This window comes from Anopheles stephensi, chromosome 3 (assembly GCF_013141755.1).
Source record: "Anopheles stephensi strain Indian chromosome 3, UCI_ANSTEP_V1.0, whole genome shotgun sequence".
Lineage (NCBI taxonomy): Eukaryota > Metazoa > Arthropoda > Insecta > Diptera > Culicidae > Anopheles > Anopheles stephensi.
In genome coordinates this window covers 9,197,070-9,214,809 of record NC_050203.1, presented here as the reverse complement: position 1 = coordinate 9,214,809, position 17,740 = coordinate 9,197,070, and the positions used below count along the sequence as shown (strand labels likewise).

Sequence of the window (17,740 nt, the reverse complement as noted above, 5' to 3'; positions counted from 1 at the left end):
AGTTTTTAATTCTCACAGCAGTGATCAAACTTTTGCATTTTGTTTTGGAAAGCGGGATTTTCCCCCATTTAATTCCCCACCAAAAAGCACTGACAGCTGAGGCTGAGAGGAGGACGTTATGGATCGTTGAGATCAGGAATTCAAAATTAGAGCGGGTTAATTGATTGCATGTTGCTAAAAATTAAGAACTTTCTGTTAGCACGGCGATTTCGTGCTAAATTGAATAAAATTTACGGGTGTTACGAAATGTTTGCTAATCGAGTGCGTCATCCTCCCTAATTGACAATTTTAAATTCTCATAGGTGTGTGCTGAGACTTTTTTGTTTCATTTTGGAATGCGTTTTCCCCATGATCAGAGGATGATCTAATCGATCACCCAAATTTATTTCTTGCACGTGGCTCGATGCATACAAAAACGCGAAATTGGGAAAACACGCGCAAAGCATCCCCACACGGACACCTGTTTAGCGTGTTCAGCGTACCGTGATAAGAACATTATTTTTAGTAACCTTTTTTGCTTCCAACTCCCCTATCAATGTTTAGCTGGGTCAGCTTGGTGTACACAAACAGACACACATGACACCGAGTTGAGCGTAATGAAATCAGTGTGTTAAAGCGCTATTAATTGGTCTGTTGTTTATTTTTGAACCTTTTGGAGAAAGACAAAAATCAAGGAGGACCCATATAACAGGCTGCATTTTTCTGCAGTGCGGGCAAGGGCAAAAATAAAACAGGAGAAGGCATAGCTCCATGGGTTAATGAATGCATTAGCCAGGGGTTTTTTTTATTGGCGTCCCCAATGATGGAGGAGTTTGCATTCTCATTAAGCTAGTCGAGGTTTCGGCTGGACGTATGTGGCATGCATTACGTGTTAATGTACCGTGCAACAGAGGAGGGGGTTTTCGGATTTGGTACGGCCCTTTTCGGAGTTCAGTGGCTCGAGCTTCGAACATCAAACCATGTAGCGGTGGAGGAGTGTGGATCTGACTGGCCGAATATCGTTTAGTTTTCGTTTAGCGTGTTACGCCATGGTGGAGGATTGTAGCGGCTTGTAGCTATTTTTGTTTAATCGACGACGACGAGCCAAACAACAGAAACTGAACAACGAGTCTGGGTACAAGGTTTTGGGCGGTTGTCGGTGTTGAAATTATGCTTCTATCGGGGTGCATGAACAATTGTGCCAGGCGGAGAGACAACACGTGCCTGGAATGATTGATTGAACAGGGGTTTTGATGCAACTTTGTTGGATCAAACTTGGATTAAGTTCGTTGACGATTGGATGTACACATGAAATAAATACCGAGAACTCAATGGATGTAATGCTGTCTGAAACATGCGTTCAAGAAGAATTGAACGAAAATTTGGGTCACTTGTTCTCGGACTAATAAAGCGTGGCTTGGGAGGCTAAGGATAAGACCTCAGGCATGAAATTCAGGCCTTTTTTTCAGGTCACATTTTTATTTTACTAACGTCCTCAGTAACTTATTTTGAGTGATTATAGCTTCATTTTTGAGCAAGATTTTCTTAACTATTTCTGAGGAAATTAAGACGAGTAGAGATCCTAGTTTCAAAATAATAGCTTCACTATCAGACAGAGCCTCAGCTATTTTTCGTAATTTTCTGCTGAATTCTAGCAGATCTGTAACACTTTTGTTTATTAAAATTAATTAAAAGTTAATTTAATGGGAAATTATAAAAAAAAAAACAATTTAAATTAATGGTTTTAGTAGTTTTTGTTAAGAGATAAATGCTGAAAGATTAATTTTAATACTAAATACTTTCCCAAAAATTAAAAGTATTCAGTCGTTCCGGATTCAGCTGCTGATTCGTTCTAAATGACTCGAAAAACAATTCGTACGAGTTGCTGTTTTTCGTTCAGGTTTATTTCCTTTACGTTTGTTTCGCTTTTATGCAACTTCTTCAACCTTGACAGCATGCAATACTTGCGTGGGTAGTCCAATTAACATTCCTAGCCCTGAGGGGGAAGAAAAACGGCCACAGAACGAACTGGTTGGCAAACAGCTGCCATAAATCTCGATGGCAGATCATCCTAGGTGTGCGAATCTGGCCGGCCAATCAAAGTCATAAAGTTTGCTGCCGTGCTGAGAGTGTAAAGTTGTTTTTCTTCTGAATTCTAGTCACTGCCTGAAAAAAAGAAGAAGCAAAACAACATAACATGCGTGCTGTCACCATCAGTGCAATTAAATAATTTAGCTGATCCGGTAGCTTCTAGAACAGAATTCCTAATAAAACCATTATGCTACGAAGTGGATCTCTTTCCTCAAATTCCAAAAATTCTCACAATACACCTGCAGTTAGTTACGCAGCTAGTTTCTTTACCCGGTCTAATGCTGAGCTCACTGGTTTTATTTATGCTGACCTTTAACCCACGATTCCACATACCACTCGAGCGCTGACTCAAGTGCATACAACCCCGCGGAGACTGTCTTTCATTATATCCGCCAATTTGCTGCCGTGTTTGAAATCAAATGAAGCCACACACTTAAGTTTGGAAAACAAACACCGCACATAAAATGATTTTACAGTGAGCAATGATTTATTCGGGTACCTGACCGGGAGGCCCATTTGAGGGTGGTCCGTACGGTTGACTGGCGGTGCGGTGTGCACAAATGGAACGCCACTTTTTTTCCTCCTACGGAATGTGGCGGAATACGTGCAAAGTGGCGCGTACACGAGAGTACTCAACATTAAATTGAAGATCGCACCGTGGGAGGTGATCGCCGGTGAGTTGCTTTGTTGGGCCGATTGATATAATCACGCTCATAATTGAGTCATTGCTGGTTGACAAAAGCAAATCAAGTACGCCTATGGCCACCCGTTCGAATTCCTTTGGGAAAGATTTGGATGACAAAAAAAAAAAATCGATGGAGAAGCACCACATACCATTCTTGCGCAAAGCGAGCGAAAAGCAAAAGAAGTCTTCGAAAACAAAATAAACATATTCTGCGGTGCGATCTTGTTTGGTTCAGGCAAAACAAGTTATCCGTTTTTGGAGAATGTAAACAAAGCCCACGCGTTTGCTTCGCTGCAGTGAAGTAAAGCGGACTGGAAAAGGCAATGGTTTACGTACAAACGGACGTACAGTTTCGGGGGTCCAAGCATTTTCTTACATTAGAATTACTTCTACATTTCACTTATTCCCAAAATCATTAGCTCGTTAGTCATGTCTTGAGCAGAAAAAAATATGTTTGCGATTTAAAAATAACGCCCAAAAAGAACCGAAACACCCGTCACCTTCGGCAGCCGGTGTTCCACTTTCCCGGCCAGCATCCACACGCTACCGAATTCCGGAGTTACGGTTGGAATGGTTTCGTAAAATTAGCAAGAAAACGTCAACAGGCAAATATCACGAGCGGTGAAGGATCCGCATCGAGCGAACCGGGCCCCAAAAAAAGAAGAAGCTTTGAATAATTTTGGTCGGCAAATAGGCGAGGAACGGGGTAAAAGGGGGAGAGGGGGAGGGGGGAATCCCGCGGGCGAAAGAATTTGGCGAGAAGAAATTCAAGATAGCACGGCCCGCACCACAAACAAAGCAAATAATGCTACGAACAAAAATAACGCAAGGTTGCTTTCGGGTTGCAGCAAAACAGAGAGAGAGAGAGAGAGAGAGAGAGAGAGAGAACGAAGAGAAGCCAAAAAAAACAGCACAACATAAAGATAAAAATATAAATGAAACGCTTGAGCAGAAGATGAAAAACACGATCGGTCCAAACAAAAAAAAGCAAACCTTAGAAGACAGATGATAAACAAACGGAAGAGAAATAAATGATAAACAAGCGAGAAAAGCGGGCATGCTGAAAAAGGGAGGAAAGGGTGAAGATTGAGGGGGGTGGAAGTGCAATGAAAGGGAGGGTGGAGGGTTGATAGAAAAGAAGACGATCATGATCAGTGAGCGAGCATCGCGGGTCGCGCGTTGTTTACCAAAGAGCATCACGGCGAGATCCGCGACAGAGCGAGACGATTGCAAGCGTCTCGAAAAGGATGGAACGAGCGAATAGAGGGGTGGAGAGTGAAGATGCGGGGAAGAAAGGGGGAGGCAAATCTGAGAGACACGCACGAAAGCTTTGCGATTCGGCTGGCGTCGGTCTGTCGGTATATGACGTCATGATATACGAAGCAGCGCGCAGTATATAAAGTGAAGGCCGCCCGACCGAGCGCGTTTAATTCGACTTGAAACCCTCAACGTTGTGGACCGTGTCGCGTAATACGCAGCATCCAGTGGCTTTGAAAAAGAAAGAGAGAAGCGAAACCGATCAAGATCACTGTAGTCAAAATAAGAAAAAACAGCAACGTTTTTGGCGAAGAATTACAAAACCAAAAGAATCAAAAACAAAACTTTTAAAGCACAAGAACAAGAGTGAAAAGAAGAGTAAAAAATTACAGAAGCAAACAAAAGCAGCAGTGAAACCAAGTGTATCGAGTATCCATAGAGTGAGTGTAAAGTGAGAACAAGCTTCCCTGTATGAGCCGGAAGGAAAGCATTTCGGTGAAATAAAATAAAGCCAGAAACATAGAAACACACTACGAAACAATCTTGTAACGTGTGGGTGTGTGAGTTTGTGTCTAGGTACACGGCGATTAAACGTGAGAAACGATTGTGGTTGCAGTGCGGCCGGAAGCACAGCCCTTGATCGAGTGACTAGTGAGCTACACCAGTTCCGTGTGGAAATATCGCAGAAAACTTAAATGCGCTCGTAAGTGACGAACCTCCCACAGTAGTAGAGTGTGAGGGCTTTAGTAGGGTTTGGTGGATCGTGTTGAATTCTGGTGAAGAAAGAGAGTGAAAGAGAGAGAGAGAGAGTGAAAAAAAAACCTACCATTCAGTAAAAATGGCACACGGAAGGAAGTTAAGCTTCAGTGCGGCGGTAATGGTGGTGTCGAGTCTGGTGACGGTTTGTTCCGGATCGGCCATACCGATGTGGGAGTTTCTGAGCCGTGGCGAAAAGGTAAGTGTCTGGTGTAGGATTAGACACAAATTACGGGCGGGGAACTAACATAGAAGATTGGACAAGTGTTGCAACGGTGAAAGTGAACTCCTTCCTTCACATTATAAGACCCGAGCGACCCGATATTCGAGGATGTTCAGATTAGATTTGATTTAGATCATCTAGCTAAAGTTCATTATCAACAAAAGAAGATGTCTAGAAACTTCATTAGCATACCAGCTTCAGGCCGAAGGACTTCGAAATCGACCTTAAAGTTCAAATTTACATGCGCTCGCTTTGTGACACACCCAACCATAACCTTGCACTTTGTGTCATCTTCGGGTGCTCTAATAAGGCGAGAAATCGTTAATCGATAAAGGTCGGACTGTGGATCATCTTCCCGCCCCGGATGCGTGGGGTGAAAACTTGTCCGACGAGTTCGCCTCGATTGGGCCGTTGGCCCAGGCCGGGCCCTAGGTCAGGGTGTGAACGAAACCGGATTCTCACTCCGGGCGCTTTTTGTGGCTAGTCGGTGGCGATGGATGTGTGCCAGTGTCAAGGAAAGTCAAGGCCAACCGTTTTGTTACGCTGTCCCATCGGTTTAGGGACGTAGGGATCAATTTAACGATTTCACGGAGAATAGGGTTTGGTAGCATGTAGTCCCTTGACGTCAGTGTTCTCAGTTTGTGATGCGGCATAGAAATCGTGTGACGCAGACGGTGCTCGTGTGCGTGAGCTGTAGCTACTGCAAACTCGATCGCAATCAATTACAGGGAAGCTGGTAGCGTGCCGGCAATGCTAAGGCCGCACGTTTGCCTTCGAGAAGCTGGGAATATTCTCTCCCTGGGTGTTTGTTTCACGATTGTTGGTGCTGCTAACTAGATAGAGGTCGAACAGAAATCGCTTAGAATTACATCACGATCAGGGCAGCGATGCAAAGGTTTTTGAAGCGAATTTGAAGTTATTTTATTGCATTTAAAAACCCGACCCGAGTTCAACCACCTTCAGCGCGTGCTTTCTTTTGTGGATGCTTTCAAACGGGACGGGTGCGACCCTGTAGCGTGCTAGCAGCGTTTCATTAGCCAGCCCAATTCGTGGCGTGAAGTATGCCATTTCAAGCATCGCACCACCGTCACGCACCACACAATCTTACCTTTGCTTCGTTGGCTGTTTTGATTGTTGTGCGCCAAGACCGAAACCTATTTACTAACCTACAAGGGCCTGTTTGGTGCGCATACCAGCAACCCATCAACACATTCCACCTCGTGCCGTGATTACGGCGTGGTGCGTGGCTTTCACTTTTCGACCCGCTCACTTATTCATGTGTTTTTTTCTTTTTCTATGTTTTTGCATGGTGCCGTCCTCAACCCGATAGATGTCACACCTGTACACGATGTTCGCCAAGCAGGTGTCGAGCTACTGCAAAAACTCGCAAGACATGCCGACCAACATGTGCAAGCGGAATCTGCTGATGTACGGTATCAACAAGCTGCAGGACATGAACGAATCGCATCTGGACTCGATGGACCCGTACCAGCGTGGCGCAACTGATATAAGTAAGTGTCGCGAGAAACCAGCCGTCCTGGAACGTGATCGTGAACCCTCAACAAAAAACTTGTTTGGCTTTGGCCGAGTAGAGCTTCCGAGCGATGCAGGAGGAAGTGTAATGTTAGCTTCCTGTCTTTATTGTGGTTTTAAGGTGCTCTGATCTTAATGGTCCGCTGCAAGCACGTACCGGAGGGCAGTTGGGCACCTTTATCTTGCTCTCGCTATCACCCGTACGGATCTTTAATCTGAAAGCTTAATTTGTCCATTAGAACAAATAGCTGATATTATTTACGACGTCGTGACTGCGTTCCCTTTAGGAGCAAGCGCTCTTAATGCTTTGATCATGGCCTACGATCTAGCCTTGATCGTGGCCGTTGGATCTTGCGCGCTTGAAACCCGACAATGTATGAAGCTTACCCTCAGCAAGTGCCTCTTGATTGTGTGAAGCCATCCCGCAGTGGACGGAAGTGCGCACTGGCCAGTGTTCGAGGAGGATGGAGGATCGTGCCGTTTGATTGACAGACGGGTAACCTTCCGAGACCTCGGGCGCTTCGATAACCGCACGGAACCGAACCGTACGGAATAGCTGAGCGAGGAGGAGCAGGAAGCAAATACTATATATCCATAAAGGTGACGCAAGCGCACCGGGGATGATGATGCTGGTTCGTGCCGATCGTACGGTGTAGGTGTATCACGTGATCGACGATCGAGAAGATGCTGATTTATGATCGAAGCCACAAGTTCACTGCAAAGTCCACGGTCCGTTTCATGGCACGGTCAAGGCGATACGTTACCCGATCCGAGGTTCCCGATCGTCGTGCTCGAAAGTGTTGCAAATCTAATCAGATCCGTTCTTTCCTTTTCTTCCACATTCCTCGCCTTTAGTCTGGGACGCCATGATGGATGGTCACACGAAGAACGGCAAAAAGAAGACCCAGACGACGGCAGCTCCAGCCTACATTATGAGCGAGCAGTTCGAGCACAATCCACTCTTCGACGATCCGGCACCATCGGATGACGTTCGCAAGAGTGGCGGCAGCATCAGCAAGTACGGCATGGACTACGACTACGGCAATGGACCGACCGGGCAGGAGATGCACTACTCCGAACCGCAGAACCATCTGCCCCAGGAAGCGTCGACCAACGTGGACTACAGCTATCAGTACGAGCCGGCCGCTTCGACACACTTCAACAATCTTGCACCGTACGAGCAGACGAGCAACTATCTAACCGGTCCGATGGTGGTGCGTCTACGCCCCGACGGAACGCCGGTGGAGGAGGACAAGGTCCAGGTGACGCCGGCCGTTCCCAAGGACGACGACATCAAGGAGATGACGCTCGGCAAGGAGAAGATGCCCAGCTTCCAGCAGATCTATGACTCGCTGAAGCAGAACGAGGATCACCATCTGCCGTCGACGGTCGCTCCGACCATCTCCACGACCACGACGACCACAGTTGCCCCCAAGACGACGGTCGCACCGCCAGCGTTGCCGGTAGTGGCGCCCACACAGCAAGTGTATGCCTACGTTCAGCGTCTGCCCAACTACCTCCGATCGTACCGCACCGCGTACCGGGTGTACAACGCGCACTAAGCCGCATCTTCGCCGCCCGTCGGGGCGATCGAAAGCTGAATGTGATTTTAATTAATTAACTCAACCTAAAACCGACGACGACTACCAGAACAGCAACGGACGCCGGACTGCACGCAAAACTACAGGACCCAGGCTGGACACAGACTAACCGGTTCGTGTTTTTAAGTTCTTCACAGCACAGATAAACACAGTAAGGAACAAAAAACTACAATGCAAAATCACACAAAACCACATCAACACAACACAGACAAAAAACTGCGAATCTTCAAACGAGAATGGCTCTCCAAGCATCTCGCCCGTACCGTGTGGGATGTTTCGTTGCAGCAGACGCGAAGTATTAGGCAGTTTCGGTAACGGTCAGTTTGACACGTTGACTTTAGACATTCTAATGCTAGACTCGCTCGGTGGTGGACATCCTTTCACGTTCGCGGACACTAGCAAAAAAAGAGCCCGGAAATAGGGGACAAACTGCGATCACAGGTGTGATTGAGAGTTGTGGCCCAGCTATGCTTTGGGAGCTTTTCTGTTTTGCGTGCCGTGATTGTAGTTTTAGACATTTCTACCCCCTGTGGAGAGTCTGCAAAGCACAGTTGAAGCACAAAGCTGGACATTCATTTTCTGAGCGCGTTTTTAATATATTTATAACCCATCGGTCATTCATGCGCACGTTTTCATTCGCTTCGTATTAGTTTAGTTTCTCGGATGAACTTGTTCTTGGACGGATCAGTTGATAGGAGAAGCAAACTGCTTGCCTTACACTACATACAAATGAAATCAAAATTACGAACTTGTGCTGTGACGACGGGGTCAGAGAAACGAAAGAGTACGAAAGAGAAGGAGAGAGAGAGAGAGAGGGAGATTTGAGTGCGCGGTACGTAAATGTTATAGAACTAGATCGGTCGATGAGAATTAATTTTATTATTACTATTTTTATTGGATATTTTAAGTGTGTCTGAGAGTGGGAGAGAAGATATGAGGGAGAGAGAGAGAGAGGAGGGAGTGGGAGAGTACATTAAATTATTTCTCAATATATTTATGTGTGTATTGCGCATATTAAGGGTTTACGATGGTAACCAAGGAGAGCAAGAGAGAGAGAGAGTTTACTAAAGGCAGAGGCCAGGATAAAGATTTGCATGCTGACGTGGGCAGAGTAAGTTGCAGTACTAAAAGGAAAAGCACAAAAAAAGATAAATTTCCTTTTTTAAAAACGTCAGCATGGTTTTATAAATATTAATAATGGGCGCATATATACACAACGCAAATTTTAAACGATTTTGGAATGGAATGGAAACTTACAATTTGCATCTTTCCTCCGTCAATCCGGGGTAGACGCACTTTGGATGCGTACATTGCATCCCAAAATTGAACGGTATTCCAAATAATTTGGAAAAGTTTTGTTTTTAAAAATTATAAGTTTAGTTTATTGCATATAAATTAGGATACGGCCATTGTGTTTCTCGAAAGGATGCAGGCAGTAGTAGGCTGTAGTGAGCAGGACGATAGGGTAGCGTAAAATGGTAACACAGTTTTCTCAATTGTTTTAACAAAACCGGGGTACGGTACGCGGTATTGCCGGCGTACGCCTACTAGTGGTAAGCTTACTTGTGAGCTGCAGCGAGATAGCCAGTAGCAGTAATATCTGTCCAGCGATGATTGAATCAAATAATTGTGATGTCTTATGGTTAGGGGTTCCTGTGCCGGGGGTAGTGTACGGTGCGCACATCCCCTTCTCCCCCGGAAACAGTGCGATTAGGAGTGAAGCATTATGTAAAGCAAACGAGCGAACATGCTTCAGATGGTGTACATCTGTTTGAAGATACGGTGTGATTAATTATTTTGTTGACGAATGTCGAACTCCAAAGGAATACCACGCATTAGGTGTGTGTTTTGAGATGTATTTCAAAATGCCAAGTGAAATAAAATGAATCAAAACGATAAACCGACTGTTGCAAAATCTATGTGTGAGGGAAGAAAGAAAAACGAAAACCTTTGGTGGGCAAATTTGGGTCGTCGCAATTTAGGGGAAATGATGAAATTGATGAACAAAATATTGATACATAACTTCAAAATGCACCCTACCTTGAACTACATTCATGACCCATTTAACGAGGGGCTGATCAGTTGAGGTGTCAATAAATACTGGATCAAATCGATCAACTCGGGGAGAAAGCTATCAAGGTGTGAATAGTGATGCGGGGCACGCTAATGCATGCTAATCGCGTGAGGTTGTATTTTGCATGTGAGATTTTTTGTTTTATTATTAATTTTGATAAACGAACTAACAACACGATAGCTACCGATCGATCTAGTTGGATTTTATTCAGTACATTGTCTAACATTCATTAACATCAGCTCATAATATGGAGTTCTAGTTGGGTTTTGTTCTCTGCTCTCTTCTGGTAGTCCTTGTTGTTCGTTTGATTCCTTTCTCCTATCATAGATTGATTTGATAAATTTAGCTACTTAAAATATATCCTATTCCTATGTACTCTATGACTCTTTAGCTGCATGTACGAATCTGTGAGTGGTAATAATATATGATTCTATTCAATATCTGAACAAATTTATTGAAAGTTTTTCTCCTAATTTAAGCTTCAAATAAAATTCGAGATATTTGTTTCTACTAAAAAAAATCATATAAAAGTCCAGTAACGTAACCAGATTGATGGACGAAAATAAACGACGATTTAAATTCTTGTTGCTAAACTACAACGTTGCAACGCTGCGGTACTACTGCACCGTAAGGGTTAAATATGGTTCTTGCGCCTAAAGTTATGCTACATATAGCTTGCACAGCGCCGTCTCCCGTGTTGGTCGGAAATTGTTTACATTTCGCTTACGCACAACAAAAATACAGTTTAAGCATAGTTGTTTTTGTTTTCCTTCTCTCATTTAGTTTAAACTTTTCGTACTTGTTTTCATAACAATAGTGTTTTTTTCTGCTTCACTCTAGTTAAATATTGGTACATCATGTATTCAACGTCACGTTCCACAGCGATGTAAATTGGTTTACCGTCCATTAGCTTTGGTTCAGGATGCACTAACAAGTAGATTGGTATATTTCTTACGGTTACTGATTATGTTTTTGATCTGTTCCCTAAAAGTTGCGAATACGATAAGTTTCAAGACGTTGCTACTCGCTCGATAAAGACTTGTGTGGGTATGTGAGTGTGTGTGTGTGTGTTCTATTTCATCGCGTTTGTGTGGGTACAATTCGTGCCCATATCATGGGACTTTTATCATCTGCAAATTGGATTTTTCATACCATTGATTGGTTTGGGGTTTTATTTATCTTGCAAGCATCTTAAACTGTTGTAAAACATGGCATTGAAAGGTTGTGGTAGTAGTGTGTAAAGTGTGTAAATAGTAGCTAAATTTGTAAACAGACTTCAAGACAAATAATGGCAATCCAAATTTGTAATCTCATCTCAAATCCTTGTTTATAGTGTAAATATAAACCAGCAGTTTTAATATCGCTCTCCAAACAAAACGGTAAACGACGGTAGAAAAGTGTGTAAGAAATTTGATAGAAAATCTTCTTGTCCTGTTCTGTGAAAGAGTCCTGCAGGTACATAATACTGACGATAAGAAGCACTCCAAATGCTGTCGAAATGTAACGTTCAATGCATCTCAACGTTCAAGTGAAAACGAGTTTAACATTTTGTGTAAACTATCTTCAATCAGATAAACACTTGCCTTAAAACAGTCATTTCCCTATAATGTTATACTCTTTGGTTTTCGTTTTCCACGGTATCATGCTTTTGATTGTAATGTGTTCCACCTGCTTGTAGTTGTGTTTTAAGATCAGCTTTAAACCTTGTCCGTGGCACAGTTTGGATCCATGGTGGACGCTATGAAGGACGTGCCGTTCAGTGCCAGTTCATCATCCTTGCAGTATCCCATGATGATGCCCGTCCGACAATCTCCAATTAAATTTGGCATAAGAATCGCCGCCCCGGAGATAGTGACGATCGTGCCGAACAACACCAACCCGGCGGCGGGAAGCTTCTCCTGGCTGAATAGAGAGTGTGGACTCAGCTGAATGTAGGCCAGACCGGGAAGAACGTACGCTAGCGGGATGGCGGCAAGTAGACCCTGAAGTTGAAAAGAAATTCAAGAATAATGTAAGAAAGTCCTCGTGCAGTAAGGCTTATCGTACTAACGTTGAGTTCCAGCACTGGTCCAAGACACTCCGTGTAGGGTGAAATGATGAACGCAGAAAACACAATCACCAGCGTCGTGATCATCGACTTCCGATCATCCTCCTCTCCGGTGACGTGACTCGGATCCTTATCCGTATCGTACTCAATCACCTCCTGCGAGTAGAAACGCTTGATCTGGGTGCGAACGATTTCTCGCGACACAAAGCATTCGATCGGAAACGTCAGCAAAATCGAGATGGAGAACAGTACACGGGCAAAGTTCATCAGATCGTCATCCCAGCAATAGTTTTCCAGTAGATCACCTAAAAGAGCTTAACGATAAGGCAGCGATTCGAAGCTATGATAGGTCACAGTACCTTGTGAGAGTGCTCGGAAGGTGCAGTAGCCCGCGATACCGAACAGTGCCGCCACTAGCCACGCGAACCCGACGGAAATGTGTGTCACCTTCTCCCAGCGTTCCATGGTGGCGTTCTGCATCGATTGGTACACCAGAAATGTGTTGTGGTGGCACATGAATGCTGAGGGGTAAAAAAGCCACATTGAAGCACCGCTTGCATCCTCAACCCAAGGGACCAATACCTACCGAATGCCATTATGCCAACAGCTGGAATCAGATCGCTGTGTGCAAATCGCCAAGATTCAGGAGTGTTGGGGCTGTTGAGGGAGGAAGAGAGCGAGGAGAGGAGTGTTTTACAGATACCGTGTACCGGAGGCCACTTGCATCCCATGTTGACCACTACTTACACGACGTCATAATCACCCGATAGAAGCCTGTAAACGACAGCCATCAGGATGAGCACCACACAGGCAAGGCTGAGAAAGCTTGCCTTTGCCAGCCGGGACACGTTCTTGTACAGACACAGCGGTATGATGACGAAGATAGTCACAACGAGCACCACACCGAACCGCACCATGCCCATGGAACTGCCCCAGGACGGTACGAAGCGTACCAGCACCTTCGACAGTGTATCGCCCACAACGACGTTGTACGATATCATCGCTACGGTGACGGTTGTCGTGCGATTGCATACACAAAGGCGCCATCCGGATAGAGCGGGGGTTCGGGCAACAGATGGTTCATGCAGAATAAAATGACGTTAAGAAACAAAGGATTTTCCAACGATTGTTTTGTTTTGCAAGGGAGTGTGTATGTGTATGTGTGAGAGTGAGTGAGAAAGAGGTCACAGCCAGTGGAAAATGCAGCAGGTTATTTTGGCCATAGTTGAAAATGTCCCTCTTGAGCTAACATTTCCATTTCATTTCTCAAGTGAGTCTATCAATTCGGCCCCCGCTCGTCGAATGGCCGGCGAGTGTTTGCTTGCATCAAAGTTAGCCATTTGCTTATCAGGCTCAGCTTTTCATTAGCCAGGGCGCTGTGCACTAGCAGGAAACGGGTTTTACCACCCTGGGCGGACCAGGAAAAGTTTTAATTGAATAAGTCTTCCAATCGTAGAGGTGAGCTCTGTTCATGGCTAGCGCTTGTAAGATTTTTATTGGATTAGGTACATTAATTAGCTGCTTTTCTTACGACCGGATCGTGATTCGTACGTAAGATCCGGAAGGCTGTGTGTGTGTGTGTGTGTGTGTGTGTGAGCGGCCCAATAGAGGAAAGACAAGAATTTGATGCTCTTTTATCTTTCGCCACTAGGGTCCTTCATTTCTTGGCCCGAAAGACGAGGCTAAAAGAGGGAAGGACCTCGGGAACCACATCATCATGTTGCTTGGAAATAAATCACCTCTGCATTAATGTTGTAGCAACGAAATTCGCTTAACTGCTCGCGTTTCAGTTCGTAAAAGTCAGCAAATAAGGGCGAGAAGGACAGAGCAGCTAAGTTTTCACCATGTGCCTCATGTGTGTGTGTGTATGTTTTGGTATACTTTATTAGCACCCGCGATGCACGTGTGTACGTGGTTTTGGGCCCGCATCAAAGCCACGCTTGATAGAACCTGCACCCGTGCTGGTATTTGCCAGGTATTCGTTTCTATTTTCAAAATGGCAGCGACCCCATGCAGTTTCGAAATAGGTTAAAAACGTGATTGCATTTTGGCTCACTCCTCCCCTCGCGCTCTCACACACCCAAACGTGTGTATGTACGTGTGTGTGTGTGTGCAGTTTTTGTAGCGCTTCTAACAACAGGTACGTGGGTTTAGCTCACCTAAAAAAGGATACATAAATTGTAGCAACGATAGCAGATAGTATCCACCCTTGCCGTACGCGGCCTCCATTACGCCCGGATAGCTGAATCTTCCACTCAGGTGACCGCACCGTACCTGGAACGGGAACACAGCGAAGAAAAATGGCGAGAAAACCATATTAGTGTGAAACGAAAGCAACAAAAAAAATCCAGGCGATGGAAAATTTGGGATAGGAAAATGAAACATGGAGCGTCAGAATGCAAACGGTGCACGTTGTCGAAGGATCAACGCAAATGGAACCCGATGCCGTGCTCGGTGTTGTATATTAGCGTCGGCAAAATCCTTCACGAGGGTAGAAGCTCACTTGGGGATTTATTTAAATTTGGTTTAGTCGCTGGGAGAAGTGGCTTAAAGGGCATTGGTGATGTTTAGAGGGAGTGTTTCGTATGTGGCTTATCAATTTGATTTTTAGAAATAGATTACTGGCCTTCACAAAATGGTGAGTAATAATAACAATAAATGAGAAAATGACTCTACTGCCCATTAGCCAGCTCCATATTTTGTATTTAATTAAGCAAATTATTACTGTCATTTTAAGATCATAATTTAAACATACTCCAAGCAACGATACCAAGGACCATTACCGCCATGCCTTCATTAAACCCGCGCCATTTATAAATAACCTTAAACGACTGAACGTGCATTAATCCTAATACTCGCCAGGAACAATGGTCTAGCACTCGGATAATAGCACGGATACAGGACCTCTTGCTCCTGCCGAACCAAGCGAACCACTCCGACATGAATGATGCTATCGTTTAAACCTATTTCCATGCTAAATCTTGCTCCCTATCCGAACTATTAATCTCACCCGTACTGGGTGAGCAAATTTGGGCCAAAATGTGCAACAGGACCAGTGCTTGTTTCTTGCAGCTCATTCTTGTCGAGCGTAAAGATTCTGGTGTCGTCATCAAGTCGCTCCACGTGCTTTAAGAGCCATCTGAGGGCTAAGTGTTGATAGTGGTAAATTTCACCTATCAAAGAAAAATGGGAAGAGTAGTTCTACTGCGCTTCCGTTTATGAACACAGCAACAGTTCCGACCGTTGCTCTTGGGAAGGTAAATTCTTACTCCTTCAACAAGAGAATAGAAACCACAGGAAAAGGAAGAACAGAAAAAAAGGAAAGTTGAGAGAGGCGTTCCTTTGTAGGCAGTTTCGTGAAAGGCGACACCAAATAGTGATGCATTTTCGAATCTCACACGGGAGCTAGCTGCAGGCACCATTCCATTCTCGAAAGTGCTGGCTTTTATGGGTTCTGATTCCAAAACGCTTCGCTCACACGCCGTTCATAGATTATTCATTCATGAAAAAGAAAGCACAAATAAAATGACGGAAGTACGGAGAAAGCCAGGGGAAAATTTGACTGTTGTGGGTGTGAAGTGGTCTGAAAGGTTGTTCTTTTTGTTGTGAAGGGACCGCATAGGAAGTATTTTTAGTTGGCAAGGTTGCAGAGAGAAGGCACTATTGGTTTGAGGTGGACAAAAATATTTTCTTTAAGGATTCGAGACTTTTAAAATCATTTGTATTAATTTTTTATGAAAGAATAAGTAAGGTAAACATGAAACAATCCGGTAAGCCATTCCATTCGATTGCTCTTATCAAGTTCCTTATACTCTTCATAATAAAACAGAAATATACGATGGATTTTAGCATTCAGTTTTATTTTAATTTCAAATCATTTAAATATTTGTTTATTACTTTCAGACAAATTAAAATTATTGTTATGGACTCCTATCCAGTGACCAGCCGTCAAATTTATGACGATTTTCAAATTTCATTATTTAATTTGAAAACTACTAGGCGCCTCCATTGATGTTGGCAAGAATATCCTGTAAGGAATATTTAACGAACAAAAACATTTTTCAACAATATTTTGAAATATATATCGCAAGAAGAGAGTTTTTGATTGAAATTCCCCATAGTCCACCTCTGGATAGGTTGCGTGAGCCACACATAGCTCTTGAAAACGGCCTACAAACCATACATACAAACACGCGATGCAACGGTACGATAAACACATCCTCGGAACGCTTTTCCACGGCCAGGAAGAAGCACAAGTGTGTGTGTACACTTGGTTATGTTTCATTCAAAAATTCAAGCACTACACAGGAGACGTGAAGAAGCGAATATTGCGTTCCGGCCAAGTCTTTGCGTACGGTCACAAAGGCCCCTTTGTGTGGTGGCATGTTTTCTGTGCGTTTTCCTTTTGCCTAAGCAAAGGGCAACAGTAACGTTGTTTAACGTTCCGTAGCAGCAGCAGCAGCAGCAGCAGCAGCACCAGCAGCCACAGTCGGGTACTTGACGAATCGTCACTAATTTCGTCTTTCACCATAATGCGATTAAAAAGCAATCTTAACGAATGCAAACCGACGCCCACTTGCTGTGTACAGCTCGCCGGGTCCTTCGCAACGAAGGGACTGTCTTGCGCGCACCGAATTGTCCGTAAATTAAACACGTGTTCGCCGGGGGTAAGGTGGCCACTTTGCTAATGGATTGCATAGCTTTGCAAACCGCGCTTTTGTTCGTCTCTCTCTGTGAGTGTCTGTGTGCGTTTCAGGTGTGTTGGCATGCGCTCGGAAAGGCACCGGGCGCACACTTCACTTCTATTGTCGGTAAATCGGGGTTGTCACGATGTTCGCTACGGTTAATCTATTCTACCGTGCCCATGAAGTGTAAGAAAAGCACGAGAAGAGAGGCTAGCACGAACAAAAAGCACATCACCTCGAAACAAGCACACAAATTACATTTTAAGCAGCTTCAAGTTCATAATAAAATGCAATATTGCTGCCTTTGTTCTTCCTGTGGCCCAGACCAAAGTGTGCAAACAGAACCGCGAGCCGTTTTGCAAGCCGGCCACTTCAAACGGGAGCAATCTCGGCTGGCAGCGCGGGCGTTCGTCAGATAATCCCGTCCCCGAAAACCCCCGAACAACCACGCGTGAGCTTTTCCCGGAAGTGAAACAATAGCTATCTACTGTGACCCTTGAAAAGGAGCGGGATTTAGTCGATTTCATTGTTTTTCGCTCTCTTTTCGTGTTGGCTTTTTTCGGAAGAGTTTTCGTGACAACAACAAAAAAGTGTGAAGAAAAGTTTTTGTCGACCAGTGCCGAGAAGAAAAGGGTTTCGGATGGAAATTATCTCGTTTGCGGGCTAACTTTGTCACACGAGTTTGAATGAAAATAGCGATTCTGTTCCTTCTTTTCTTGGAAACACGATGCATCCGTGCACTTTTCCGGTCAACATGACGCTAAACATGACGGCTGTGTGCTTTGTGCGATGTGCTGCAGATACGAACG

The 17,740-nt window shown here is 44.5% G+C and overlaps 2 protein-coding genes across 2 annotated transcripts in view; one reads left to right on the top strand and one right to left on the bottom strand.

Moving 5' to 3' along the window:
* Window positions 1-4,166: 4,166 nt before the first annotated feature.
* Window positions 4,167-10,025, top strand: LOC118513043 (rhythmically expressed gene 5 protein). Its single transcript, XM_036058335.1, has 3 exons — window positions 4,167-4,967; window positions 6,322-6,502; window positions 7,380-10,025. The coding sequence occupies exons 1-3, from the start codon at window positions 4,851-4,853 to the stop codon at window positions 8,084-8,086; spliced, it is 1,005 nt and encodes a 334-aa protein (XP_035914228.1). The 5' UTR covers window positions 4,167-4,850; the 3' UTR covers window positions 8,087-10,025.
* LOC118513041 (putative sodium-coupled neutral amino acid transporter 11) overlaps window positions 8,121-17,740 on the bottom strand; it is a 28,923-nt gene continuing 19,303 nt past the window's right edge. Inside the window, exons 4-9 of the mRNA XM_036058333.1 lie at window positions 14,406-14,520; window positions 12,994-13,249; window positions 12,833-12,903; window positions 12,606-12,767; window positions 12,250-12,551; window positions 8,121-12,181 (exon numbers count right to left, since the gene is read on the bottom strand). Coding sequence (XP_035914226.1) covers window positions 11,897-12,181; window positions 12,250-12,551; window positions 12,606-12,767; window positions 12,833-12,903; window positions 12,994-13,249; window positions 14,406-14,520 — 1,191 coding nt within the window. The 3' untranslated portion in view covers window positions 8,121-11,896. The remainder of the gene's footprint in view (window positions 12,182-12,249; window positions 12,552-12,605; window positions 12,768-12,832; window positions 12,904-12,993; window positions 13,250-14,405; window positions 14,521-17,740) is intronic.

Bases quoted from the DNA above. Each gene is read 5' to 3' on its own strand.
- LOC118513043 (XM_036058335.1), top strand. From the start codon at position 4,851: ATGGCACACGGAAGGAAGTTAAGCTTCAGTGCGGCGGTAATGGTGGTG. The intron at 4,968-6,321 runs GTAAGTGTCTGG...TCAACCCGATAG, and splicing joins TTCTGAGCCGTGGCGAAAAG to ATGTCACACCTGTACACGAT. The intron at 6,503-7,379 runs GTAAGTGTCGCG...CCTCGCCTTTAG, and splicing joins GCGTGGCGCAACTGATATAA to TCTGGGACGCCATGATGGAT.